This window comes from Crocodylus siamensis, chromosome 4, assembly GCF_052110815.1.
Source record: "Crocodylus siamensis isolate JL-2025a chromosome 4, ASM5211081v1, whole genome shotgun sequence".
In the NCBI taxonomy this organism is placed as follows: Eukaryota; Metazoa; Chordata; order Crocodylia; family Crocodylidae; genus Crocodylus; species Crocodylus siamensis.
In genome coordinates this window covers 96900903-96913940 of record NC_143398.1, presented here as the reverse complement: position 1 = coordinate 96913940, position 13038 = coordinate 96900903, and the positions used below count along the sequence as shown (strand labels likewise).

Below are 13038 nucleotides of genomic sequence, written 5' to 3'. Positions count from 1 at the left end.
GCCCCTGTTCCAAACCAGTCACCGCCACCAGATCCCTGCCCCGTCCATGGAGCAGCTCCCTGCCCAGCCAGGTGCCCTGCTGGTGCTGTTGGGGCTGGTCTCCATGGAAACCCTGACCCTGCACTGTCACTGCAGGGCCCCCACTGGGGTCTCCACAGAAACTGGCTACAGCAATGTGGGGGAGGGGCAGGGGTTGCTAGGAAATGGAGCTCAGCTACTGGCCGTATCTGCCATGTTTCCCACTCCTGCTCCAGTCTGTGGACTTTGCCACTTCCAACTGCCCCAGGGGTGGGGGGTGGGCATGTCTGCCTGCAGATTGAGCAGGTGGGCTCCCACTGCCCTTGGGCCCCTGCCACACATTATGCCTTCTATGACAGCCCACCAATCTTTCTTTATCCCGCCTCTTTTTTTTTCCTAGGCATTTTACAGGGCAGCCGTCCTGCCGTACTCTTAGCCCCGCATCCCGCTCTCATTGGCCATTTCCACGTATAGTCCGTCACTTCACGGCCTGGCAGCACGTGATAGGCTATAGCCCTCTCCGCGCCCCCCCCCCCCCATAGGCCGCGCTCCCTGGCCCTCAAACAGTTCCTCAGCCTCCCTCCCTAGGTAGCGGGCACTAAACCCCAAAGTTGCTCCCGCCTTCCTTCCCTTGCATAGGCTGCTTCAGATGTCCATCAAACAGTTCCTCAGTCTCCCTCCCCGAAAAGCGGGCACAAGACCCCAGAGCTGCTCCCCTCATCTCCCTTCTCTTCCATAGGCTGCTCAACGTGTCCATCAAACAGGTTCTCAGGAATGATTGGGTCCCGGCGTTTCACCGCCTCCCCCTTCCCGCTCTCTGCGCGCCCATTGGCCCACGGCTCTCCGCTTGTGGGCGGGGCGGCGCGTGGCGTCATGGTTCCGCCCCGCGCTAGGCGTTCTAACCCGCCGGCCGGCCTGCCCTACCCACGGCCCCGGCCCCCCCCCCCCCCCGCCGGGCGGCCGTTGGCTGCGCGAGTATGGCGGGCTGCCGGCGGCTAAGCGGCGCGGGGCTGCGCGAGGTGCTGGGCCCCGCGCAGGGGGTGCTGTTCGACTGCGACGGCGTGCTGTGGGCCGGCGAGCGGGCCGTGCCGGGCGCGCCCGAGCTGCTAGAGCGCCTGCGGCGGAGCGGCAAGGCCGCGCTCTTCGTCAGCAACAACAGCCGGCGCTCGGTGGCGGAGCTGGAGCGGCGCTTCGCCCGCCTCGGCTTCCGCGGCGTCCGCGCCGAGCACGTCTTCAGCTCCGCGCTCTGCTCCGCGCTGCTGCTGCGCCAGCGCCTGCTCGGGGCCGCGGCCGGGGCTGCGGGGGATGCCGGGCCCGGCCGCGTCTTCGTCCTGGGCGGGGAGGGACTACGTGGGGAGCTGCGGGCCGCCGGGCTGCGCCTGGCCGGGGAGGAGGAGGAGGCGGAGGAGGAGGCGGCAGTGCGTGCCGTGCTGGTGGGCTACGATGACCAGTTCACCTTCGCCAAGCTGGCCCAGGCCTGCACCTACTTGCGTGACCCGCGCTGCCTACTGGTGGCCACCGACCCCGACCCCTGGCACCCACTCAGCGATGGGCAGCGCACCCCGGGTGAGGGGCTGCATGGGATGGGTGGGGAGGGAGGCCCGCTTGCAGCCTGCACTTTCTCCTCATGTACACAGGTGGACTTCCATCCCAGCCCTGAGCTGCTGCCCTGGGGCCCTCCGGGTGGGGGGGAGGAGCCCTTCATATCCCCCTGGTCTGGGGCTGCCCCCCCCATGCACATGTGCACCTCCTCCCCACACACAGACACCTTTACATGCCCCGCATGGTTCCTATACACACCCTCCTCCATGCACATGCTCCCATAGCTGCCCCCATGCTATGCATCCCTTACTTGTTCCTACATATGCTCCCTTCACACCTCCTTATTCATTCCTACAGCTGCTCCCAACACCCCCTCCCCCCCACACATGCTCCCTATACCCTTCCCTACATGTTCTCCCTATTCATCCCTACACCCACTCCCAGCCTCCCTGCACCACTATGAACTCCCCCACACACTCCTTGTTGACCCTCTCACCCCAGTGCTCCTCACATACGGACCCCTGTACCCACACTCAACACATACAGGCAACACTTACCCACCAAAGCATCAAGGGACCCACACGCAGCCTCTCACCCTCATAAGATTCCAGTGATTCAATTGCTGGCACCCTGCTTTTGAGCAAAGCACATCTAATGTAGTCCTCAGTGCACCAGACTAGCAGCTCCTGCTTTTAATAAGGGCTGGGGCATTAGGATCCCCAGTTGTGGGCCAGGTGCCTATTGTGTGGGGTTTGCTCTCCAAAGTTAGATGCCCCAAAAGGAGGTGTGGTTCTGCATCCTGGGTGTAAGGACCAGCAATCCTCAGGAGATTTCCAGCTGCAGGGCCCGTAGCTCGTCCCACTCCCTGGAACACCACAGGTGCTTTTGCTGCACTTCTGCCTTGGCTTTGGTTGGTAGGGTACTTAGTCATTGACATATTATTGACGTGCAGGCATCTCTCTTTCCCTTCCCTTTAGGGACAGGGAGCCTCACAGCTGCTGTAGAAACCGCATCAGGACGCAAAGCGCTGGTGGTGGGGAAGCCAAACACCTACATGTTTGACTGCATCGTTGAGCGCTTTGGCGTGGACCCCTCCCGCACCCTTATGGTGGGTGATCGCTTGGAGACAGATATCCTCTTCGGCAAGAACTGTGGTCTTGCCACTGTCCTGACCCTGACAGGCGTGTCACGTCTGGAGGAGGCACAGGCCTACATGGCCAGCGATAGCCCTGCTGCAAAGGATCTGGTGCCCAACTATTATGTGGACAGCATTGCAGACTTAATACCGGGCTTGGATGACTAGAGAGTTGTTTAAGGGGGAAGGGAGCTTAGTCCCACACCATTTCATCACTCATTCCTACTTCTCTCTCCCTGCCTTTTTCCTCCATTCCTGTTTCTTTGCATACCAGTACTTTGGGTTTTGAGGGGAGAGGCATGGTATGAATTGTCCTTCCTCCAAGCTGCCAGGTACTGAATTTTGCTGATAAAACCCTGTCCCTTCAGTCAAGTCTGCTACCAGTGACTCTAAAGGAGAGTTGGGAGTCTTTCATTAACTTTTTGTGTGCACGGGGTGGGAGTAGCATTTACAGGCCAAACCAGTGTCCGTTTGCCCTCCTCCCTGCTCCTGGGGTGGGGACCAGTTGTGTTATGTCTTATTTTCTCTCTCTTACGTGACCAGTGGCGGCCTTTACTGCTATGTCCTTCACTGGTTTTTGAACTGCAGCTGTTGTGCTCCCCCGGGCACCCACAGTGAGTCCTTGCCAGGGGAGTAGCTGGTGCTGTTTTTATTACCTCTCCTGCCCCCACCCTGTGCCCAGTGGTGGGGCTTCCCACCTAGGACCCAGAAAGAGTTGGGAGTGCACCTGAGTCAGGTGGGATGATGAATGAGAGAGTCTGCCCTGCCCTTTTAATGAAGACAAGTATGGTTTCTTGCTCTGTAGGGACTGTCCTCAGCTCTGACTCTTGTCACTGCACCAGCTTAATTTGGTGTTTGTAGAGGTGTTGAGGATGAGGAACCAGGAGCCTGTCCTAGCTTACCTGTGCCATAATGAGCCAGACCTGCTGTAACTACTTATAGCAGATCAGTAACAATCTCCAAACATCCTTTCCTGTGGGTGGGAGGAAAATGTAGGGAAAGGGCTTTTCTGACTAGACAATGAAGCACATCAGTAGTGAACTGTATAGCTTTTTTTGTCTCTGGGCCAGGCCACTGAGATGATGGGAGAGGGGTCCATGGTCCCCCTGTCCCACTGCTGCTAGATGGCTGTGCGTGGAGTAGCATTGGTATTGTCAGTGCTGTGAATGTGCCACAGCCCCAGAAAATCATTCCTTGCTGCTTTGTCCGTACAGTTTTATTTATTTATTTATTTATTGAAATGTTTGTATAAATTATGCTGATTGGTTGTCCCAGGGGTGAGGGACAGTGCCCTTGGGCCTCTCACCACTCGTGTCCCATGTTGTTGTTCTCTGACACTCGCAGTCTTTCTGGAGATAATAAAGTGCGAGCGAGCGTGAGTTGGAATTGGCCTCCTTCATTCAGCCATCTTGGCATGGAGCGGGTGGTTATGCTGGATTTGTTGGTGGGGGAAGGAAAAAAGGGGAAGCCAAAGATGACTTAGCCAAAATAGTTCTTTGGGGCACAGACTTCCTTCTCCATAGCCCTTTATTCTTTAATTAAAAAGGGAAGTCCTTTCTCTCTGGAAAGTTGTCTCTGCAGATTAACCAAGCAAAGCATACCCAATGATACTTTGGAAGTTTATGCTGCTATTTGCCATTGCTTGGATTCAGGATGCCATTTGGGTTCTGTCCCCTCTCATTCTGGTACTGTTTGTTACCGCTGCTAGGTATCTGAGAATTGGAGCTCGGCCAGCTTGCGAGGCAGCAGTCTACAAGGTCGAGTGGGTTGCTTATGCTCTTGTGCAGCTTGTCTCCTGGTTCTTTCTGGCCTTTTAGTTTGAGGCAATGTCAAGGCTATAGACCAGTGGTTCTCGACCTTTTTTGTACCAGGACCCATTTGTAAATATGAATGGCCAGTCCCACCCCAGTACCCCTCCTAACCCGCTGCCCCCAGTGTGTGGGGTGGGGGAGGCCCCAAGGAGTCCCTTGCAGCCTAGAACTCTGATGGCCTGCAAGAGAAAACCCATGGTTTCCCACGTTTTTCTCCTTTAAAGGAGATGTTGATCCATTTTTTAAATTTGTTCTCAACGCTTTCCTATATTCTTGCAGCCCACTTTTGAGTTGTAACCTGCAGATTGAGAAACACTGCTATTCTCAATCAAACACTAACGCTGGTTCTCAATCTTTTTTAGAGTCAAAGCACAACTCATTGTCAGGGCACCCCTCAGAAAATACCAGCTCTTAGCTTTCACTTTTTTCTGTTTTTTTTAATAGAGCAATTCTTCTGTTGCAGAGAATTCAGAAAGACCATAGCAGGTCAGAACGTCTTTGACAGGATAGGTTCATTTTGAAATCTCTGGGTTTGTCTTGTGAATCACATAGGTGTCTGCACACCTAACAGCACCAGCATTGTGTGGCACCCCAAGGAACCCCTTCAGTGAATCTCATAGCTCCTCATGGTACAATGGCACCCTGGTTCAGAAGCTCTACTGCAGCATCTGGGGCTTTGTGGAAGCATGACTACACTAAGTGGATACTCTGCCAACTGTTAGTCTGGGGCAGAGACATGGTAGAGTAAACCCTGACTTATCCTAAGGAAGGGGACTACCACACCTTAAGTAAATCTCTGAGACATTCTTTCTCACCTACTTTTAAACATTTGTGCAAAACTGAAGGAGCCTGAGCCTTCCTCACCTTGGAAATGACCTTTTCAGGGCTGCTCATGTTGCTTACTGATCATCTTTGCGCTTTACTTCTTCAACAGTTGCTCTACGCAGCCCTGGAGCTGACAAGGTGCTTGAAACAGGGCTAGGGTTTGGAGTCAATGAGGAGGTCGCACAGGACAGGGACCACTAGTAGGGCATGTAGGTTAAGTATGATGGGAAAGGGGAGAAGTCTGTGCCTGCTGCAGTACACCTCTCCAAAACCTGGATGGGAACCTAAGAGTCACCATTCCACTGCCATCAGTAAATACTTTATTTACAAATATTTGAAGCATCCTGTCCCCCTTTAATAATAAGCATGTGTAGGGTACTGCTATCGGCTACCCCTTTGGTTCAAGTTGTGGAGCTCCAAAGTTTCCAAACTAGCAGATGACCCATGTCAGTATTGATAGGATACCACGTGATGAAATTCCTGGATTGTTTTTCAGTTTTACCTTAATAAAGAAAAGGATCTAGAAAATCCCACACACAGCTGCCGTGTAAGAACATCAGGGTTGCAAAATCAAGCATTAGGAAGTCAGGAAATGACAGAAGTGAGGTTGTCTGTGCTATCTTAATATAGCCTCCTTCCTGGCACTTGGCAAGCTCCCTTTGATTGAAACTAAGTGCTGAGCACGTCTGTAAATTGGACAGGGTTGTCAGCCCCATAAATGAGGCATATGTACTTGGTGATCCCCTGCAAAAAGTTCCCAGCATGCATGGCAGCTGTATGGCAGAGGCAGAGATGAGTGCTAGTTCTTCACAGCCACATTCAGCTGCCTTGAACTGAGACCACCCTTTCTCAGCAATCCTACCTGTTGTTTTTTACATAAATTGAAAAAGAGCCACTTAATGAGGCAGGGAGCCCACAGATGACAGTGTCCTGTCCTACCTAGTTCACATGCATCCCCAGAGCACAATCAATCCTGGGCCCTGAATGAGGCAAAGGTTCCATAGGAGATGCAATGTACAAACAAGTCAGTAAAGACTGTGATAACACGCATGAGAGGAGGGGAAGGGATTGAGGTACAGGCAACCTGCATCCTGGCATGTCCAAGGGTAATAGGGATCAACATTTTTAGGAGGCATGTCACAAATTAGGCCTGTGCACATAACAGGCTTCCCCTTCCTCTGCTTTCTGTTCCCTACCCAATCTGTTACATGTGCACACAGGCTGCCCATGCCACCTATGGCATGCATGCTGCAGGCTGCCCACCTCTGCCTAGGTTTTGAATGTTTGACTACTGTATGTCACTTCAACAAGTGTAACAGAGATCCCTGTTGCTAGCTCAGTGGGATTCTACACTCATGCCACTTGCAGGCCATGTTGCTTCACAGCTGCTGCTGGTCCACGAAGTGGTGTCTTGCTGCAGTCCTTGCTCTGAAACCCAGATTTCCAGTTGTGTTGCATCCTCCATGGTGAAGGGCTGCATGTGCACAAGCTGAGGGTGCCATGCCTGACTTTCCATGGACTCATTGTAGCCTCTCCCCAGTTGGTCAGACTAGGTGGGATCCCCAGTAAGTACATCCTGTTCCTCAGCCAAAAGCAGCAGCCATACTTTTTCCCCTTGAGGTAGATACTTGCTTTCAACTTGAGGCCTGGAATAGAAAAGGTAGGAAGGGGGAGATGGGGCAAAGAACAGGGCTGCTGCTCAACCTTAGTTTGGTGGTGTCTCCAGTATAACTCATCTGTGCATAATAAGAGGGTCTGAGGGGAGGTCTCCACCTTGGCCTACTTTGTTCTTCCATTGCCAAGGTTTGCACTGTGGCAGTTGTGGAGGCTCTAGGAGGACTCCTGCTTCCAGGACTGAAATGGGTTGACCACTCCAGCCAGATTGCTGGAAGCCCTTGAGTCTGCCAGGAAGGGGGCTGCTTAGCATCAGGACCAACTACCCAATGCATAAGAGAGAAGGAGCTCCTTTCTCCTCCTGCAGGACAAGCAGTTCCAGCAGGGCTGAGCAGTGAGAGGTAGGAGAAACATGGCCTGTTGCAACACTGGCAAAGATGGGGCACATCTCCCTCACAGCGTGTCACGTGGCACACTGACTTGGCAGTAACAGGGACACCCTGGCTGCAGGCACAGCAGGCTTTCCATTGCTGCCTTAGGGTTGGCTTCCTTCATACCACAAATGCAGTTGCTCTGGCAACAGTTGCTCAGATGCGTAACCGGTACTTCCAGTCTGCAAAGCATCCTCCTGCTAGGGGCAACACCCAAAAGGAGGTTCTGCCTTAACCGTTTGCTCTACTGGCTTTGTGGGAACTTTGCAGGCTTGGGGGGCAAGGGGGAAACCTTGCATTGCTTTCCAGTGACAAACCCTCCTTTGAGTAACAGAAAGAGCAGGGTAGATGAACTCCTGAAAGTACTGCATTAAGTCTCCAGCTAGCCACTGGAGATGGGTTAGGGCTCAGCTATATAAACTTACCCCAAAGTAAACCCAGTTGTCCCAATACAAAAAAAGTTGTGTCCACTGGGACTTTATGCATCCATTTGAATCTAGGTGAATCTAATGTAAATTGGGGCATTTTGTGTCTGGTTCAATCCAGTGCCATTTTACACCAGGCCAAGCAATTTTGGAATATTATTCATGTCCATGCCCCCTCTCCCCCAACCTCTGGAGGCCTCATACTGTTAAATAACAGCAGTATGCTCATATCAGGATTCCCCTTTGACATCACACAAAAGTATTTTCTTTGCTTTTTTGTCACACAGAGCAGCGACATGCTCTCTAAGTTCAAGCCTGCCTATGGAAGTGAAGACTCAGTCTCTACCCAGGTTTTGCCAGCTCAGCTTTGCCCCTATTGCTGATGCCATACCAGCAATAAGAACTAAACAACTGTCTGCCAAGTCACCCGAGCTACACAAAAGCTGTGGTGCACATCAGGCCAGCTCCAGAGTTCTGCCCCTTGTGTAGTAGTGTAACCTCCACTTCCTCACATTAAACACATGGTAAAGCAGCAGGCAACCTGCAGGTCAAGCCCCACACAGCTCAAAGTAGCTGTAAAATCTGATGCACCTCCAAGGCAAAGAAGGAGCTGAATAAATTCTTCCCATCTTCCAGGGCTCCCAAGGCCAGGAAGAAGCTCTGGGAGAAGCATCCTGAAAGTTGTGAGGTGGAAAAATCATCGTCTCTGAGAACCTGGGCACTGAACAATGAGCCTTTCAGGGTCAGCACCTGAAGCCTCCAGACTTTCAAGGAGCTCCAGGCTGATGCTGGCCTACCATCTGGTGAGCTTGGAGACCCAGAAAGTGCACATGGTTGAGGTGTTCAGGGGGCCTTGCAAAGGTGTTGACGAGATGTAGGAGTGGGGTGGAAGGAAAGAAGAAAGTTCTCCATGGAGGAGAAGAACAAGAGCTTGAAATTCAGGAAGCTGGAGGAGAGGGGGCTCAACTTAACTAAGGAGATCCCTAGAGAAAGCCTTGGTTGTAGCATGGGAGTCTTAGCAAGAGGAGGGGAAAGGGTGGGAGTAGAAATGCAGACGTAGTGGCAAGCAGACAGAACAGGCAAAGCAGTCCGGTTCTGTGATGGAGGTGCAACTCACTATTGCAAAATGTGTGCAACAGGGGCATAGGCAGACACTGCATAGGGCTGAGAGGAGCGTTGTGCCCTCACATTGTCCACCACTGTGTTGGAGAGCCATAAGAATAGCCACTTTACCTCTTCAGCCCTCTAACCTGCTCCAGTCTCATAGACCTCTACTTGCTCCATGACCAGAGGCCTCACCCAGCTGGAAGGTGGACACAGGCCTGAGTTAATGTTGGTCTGAAGATACCCAGCATTTATCAAACCCACAGGAACCAGTCACAGCAGTCCCTGCATAGAAACCCCAAGGTGAAAGGGAGGTACCGTGATGCTTAACATTCATGGCTGCCTGCAGGGCTCCCAAAGCAGAATCCCCAGGCTGCAGTTCCACAAACACCAAATCAAACCATTAGTGCCAGGAGCCAGGGCAGTAGGCAAACTGCATTGCCCCCAGACTGGCCTCAGTTATCAGTGTGGACTTGGCTGTCAGCAGCCTAACTGAGCTGGCCCCAGTTGCCTGCATGGGCATGGCTGCCTGCTTATAAGCAGTAGCTCTTTCAGTGCCCAGGAGGCTACTAAATAGGCTACTAAATAGTCCTTGTTCCTAATTTCCTGGTTTCTGGCTGCTGGCTCCTTGTTCCCCAGACTCCAGCTTGGACCCCTTTTCTCCAAACTGACTTGCTGGTTCCTGCTATCTTTACTCCTGAGTCTAGTCTAGACCCTGTCCTCTGACAACTGGCTCCTGACCTGTGACTTGAGTTTGGAGCTTGTCCATAACTTAGTCCTGTACAGTGATAGCTTCCTGCTCTGGACCCTTGGCTAGTGGCTCTGGTCTGGATTCCTGCTTCCTGTTCCTGGCCCCCTTGGTTTGTGGCTCTATCCAGGGTGACTGCCGATATCTTGGTCCATTCTAAACCATGGCTTTCTGACACCTGCTTCTGATCCCCCTAAGTCCAGCTGGGGACTCTCGATTCCTGACTTTTGCCTGTTCCTGATCCCCTGAGTTGTGACCCTCCGAGGTCAAGCTTGGACTGCTGATACCCTGGTTGTACCCCTGACAATTAGGTCCTTTCCTTCGGGTATGTAGCATGAGATCTCCTGGCCAACATCCCATTGTGAGCTGTCATTCAGGGTGTTTTAACAATTGTGTAGGTCTCTATGTCTCTGCCTGCCAGGCCTTGGTGAAACCTTTAGACTTGGCCCCAAGGATGTTGTGCAGAACACAGCACAGTTCAAATCCCAATCAGGAGCTGCTTGCCCATCCTTAGGCTTGCACCAAGCTATTAATCTCCTGAAAAGGTGCATTGTACCGTCATCCAGCGGCTGCTTGGGCAATAGTTTCTCCACTCTTTTCTGACATCCAGAAGACCACTGTCAGATTTTCTCAACCACTGCAAGAGAGAGTAGGCAGGGTCCCCTGGAGCCAGGCTTAGATTTATGGTGGCCCTGAGCAAAGGTCAAGGCATGAGCCTCTCCCTTTCCCCCTCCCCATATTAGGTGACTTGCTCTAACTTAATCTCAACCACAGGGTTTAGGCTCATGCAATTACTGCAGTTGTTCACCCTTAAAACTAGCTCATGCTGTTAATAGCCATGTGCTTTGCAATCCCAGAAAAATGTCCTTTGTTAGGGAAAACAGGGGAGAGTTCCTGCAAATTTGAATGCCATGTCCTTTTCTAAACCAATCTGCATTAGCATTAATGAATCTGCCCACAGCGATTGACTAGGCCTTGGAGCCCAGTGGTGGACTATCTCTTCCAATTTATGAGCCCCAAGGCTTGAGGAGGGGGACAATGAATGGGAGTATGGCTTCTATCAGTTGTTCCAGAGCAATTAAGGAACCCCACATGGGTGAAGACTTCAATAACTGCCTGAGGATTTACATCCCTTCTAAATGCTGCGGGAGTATCTTTGTAATGGTGGTACATATTTCCATCACACTAACCCTAATGGGCAACTTGCCTACACCAAACGGATTTGCAACAGACCAGGAACCATCAGAGATGGAGCTTCGAGACAGCTGTGGCCACAGATTTCTCCACTGGCAAAGGAGGTCTTATATTGGTGCATTGCCTCTGTAGCTTCTTAGGCCCAGAACAGATGCTCTGTGGAGTGTGAATCTCATTGGCTTTGCCTTCCTCACACTCGACATCTTGGTTTGTTTTCAGACTGCTCAGGGGCTTAACTTGCTGTGTAGTGGGAAGCACATGTGTCTGAAACTGTTGCTGCTGACACAGCACAAAGTTCAGCTGAAACTCCTCATTGTACTTCTGAGGTGGTGTGTGCCTGGTGGCAGGATGCCAAAGACAACAGCAAGCTCTGCAGTGTGTTCCCCATTATTGGTCCAGCAAGGCAGAGATGTGACTTGTCCACGTTGCTAGTGCCATTCTTTGAAAATGGCACCACCTGTCTCCTGTGTAGGCAGTCTGGAGATAAAGGCAAAGGATCTAGTGTGACAGGAGGGGTGGTAGGCACCAGAGGCAGAGAATGAGCAGTATGGGGGTTGGGTAACAGTCGCTGAGGCAAATTGAAAATAAAATCAGATTAGGAGCATAGAAGTGAAACCAGACGCTGCAGCTCGTGAACCAACTGAAGGAAGTTACTATTAATATTAATGCAATGTGAAGCATGCTAATGAGATTAACAGCTAAAAGTGGTATTGTCATTTGAGTGGAGCTGATCACGGAGTCTCGGTGTTACTAGAGCAGTCAATAGAGCGCTTTTGGCATCAAGGTCGTGGTGTCCCCATGATGACTGTTATCTCCATGGGATTGAGTTTCAGTCAGAGGGAAGTGAGGAGGCTGGTCTCTGCAGGAAGTGCACTCAATCAGAGAAAGAAAGGCAAAGAAGCCACAAGCTCTTAGAAAAGGAGATCATGAGGAATCATGAGGTTTTTAGCTGCTGAGACTTCCAGAGACTTCCAGCTACTTTATGGTCCATACCCCACTGCGCAGTCTCCTATTGTTGCACAATACCTAGGGCAAAGCAGTATAGAAAAGGATTATGAGATGACCACCTGCAGCACCAGGCGTATAGGTTGGGGTAAGTCCTCCTTTGCAGACACAATGGATTGTGATGAGGTAGCACATGGCCACTTGTTTGGAGGTAGAAGCAGCAAAGTGGTGATATCAGAACTTTTGTTTTGATGTTTTATATATCTATATAATGGATGCTAATAATTATAAACTACTACTACTACTACTATATTTGGGCCCTAAGAGGGTTAGTCCCCTGGCCACATTCAGGCCTAGGAATCTGTGATTTTCTTCTCCAGGCAGATAAATACATCAGAGAGTGGTTTGTGATCACCTGTTTTCAACCCAGCTCATCAGACAGAGGATGCACGAACCCCCACACCACAATCTCATTCGTATCAGACTCAGCTGAAAGGCTTCAGAGAGGATGGAGAATTGCCTTCTTTAGCCTAGAAGTGGCAGACAGGGAGTTCCTAATCCTGCTGTTTGTGCTTTCCCTGCTGTGTCTGTGACCAGGGAACTCCAGTCCCCTGGGTGTGGAATGGGAGCTTCTCCCTAGGACACAGACATGTCTTCATGGCTTCTCTCCTTAGCCTGGGGTCAATGCTGACAGGATAAGCACCACCAGCTCACTCCTGCTGGGCATGCCAGAAGTAGGCCAAGTAATCATTTTAGAGTAGCCATGAGCATGCTCCCCAAGGTCAGGCTCTGTGTCTCAGGAGAGCCTAAAATTGGGCATTGAAGAGGTCTCAGGTCTGCTTCAAGTCACTTGGAGCTGCCCCTGAGTTATCTGCTTAGTCTAATTTCCTGTCTCTGGTGCACCCAGTAGGAGCAAGTGGACAGGGCTTATTTTGCCAGGGCAAGTCCAACAGCTGGGAATGAAGCTGTGTAGATGGACCCTAAAAAGCCAAATCTACAATGGTGAAAATCAGTGGGAATTTAGATGTTTAGTCTGCTCCAGCTCATCTGTAAATCAAGTCCCCGCATACCTGCCTGAGTTGCCTGAAGACTTCTGTAACTCTAACCTGCATGTGTTATGAAACATTTGGATCTGGGATTGGGGCCAGGAGGATGTATGTGAATACATGTAGACATGAATACAACCTGAGAAGAGACAGTCACTGACCCCAGCTGGTTGCCTGGCCATTTTCTTCCACTCCGTAGT

General features: G+C 51.6%; 1 protein-coding gene across 1 annotated transcript; it reads left to right on the top strand.

Annotated features, from left to right (window-relative positions):
* Positions 1-934: 934 nt before the first annotated feature.
* PDXP (pyridoxal phosphatase) lies at positions 935-4074 on the top strand. The gene is made up of 2 exons (XM_090043066.1): positions 935-1584; positions 2538-4074. Exons 1-2 carry the CDS (start codon positions 996-998, stop codon positions 2861-2863), a joined length of 915 nt encoding a protein of 304 aa, XP_089899192.1. The 5' UTR covers positions 935-995; the 3' UTR covers positions 2864-4074.
* The last annotated feature ends 8964 nt before the right edge of the window (positions 4075-13038 follow it).

Excerpts from the sequence above, each read along its gene's own strand:
- PDXP (XM_090043066.1), top strand. The coding sequence starts at position 996 with ATGGCGGGCTGCCGGCGGCTAAGCGGCGCGGGGCTGCGCGAGGTGCTG. Across the intron at positions 1,585-2,537 it reads CGATGGGCAGCGCACCCCGG|GGACAGGGAGCCTCACAGCT; the intron begins GTGAGGGGCTGC and ends CCTTCCCTTTAG.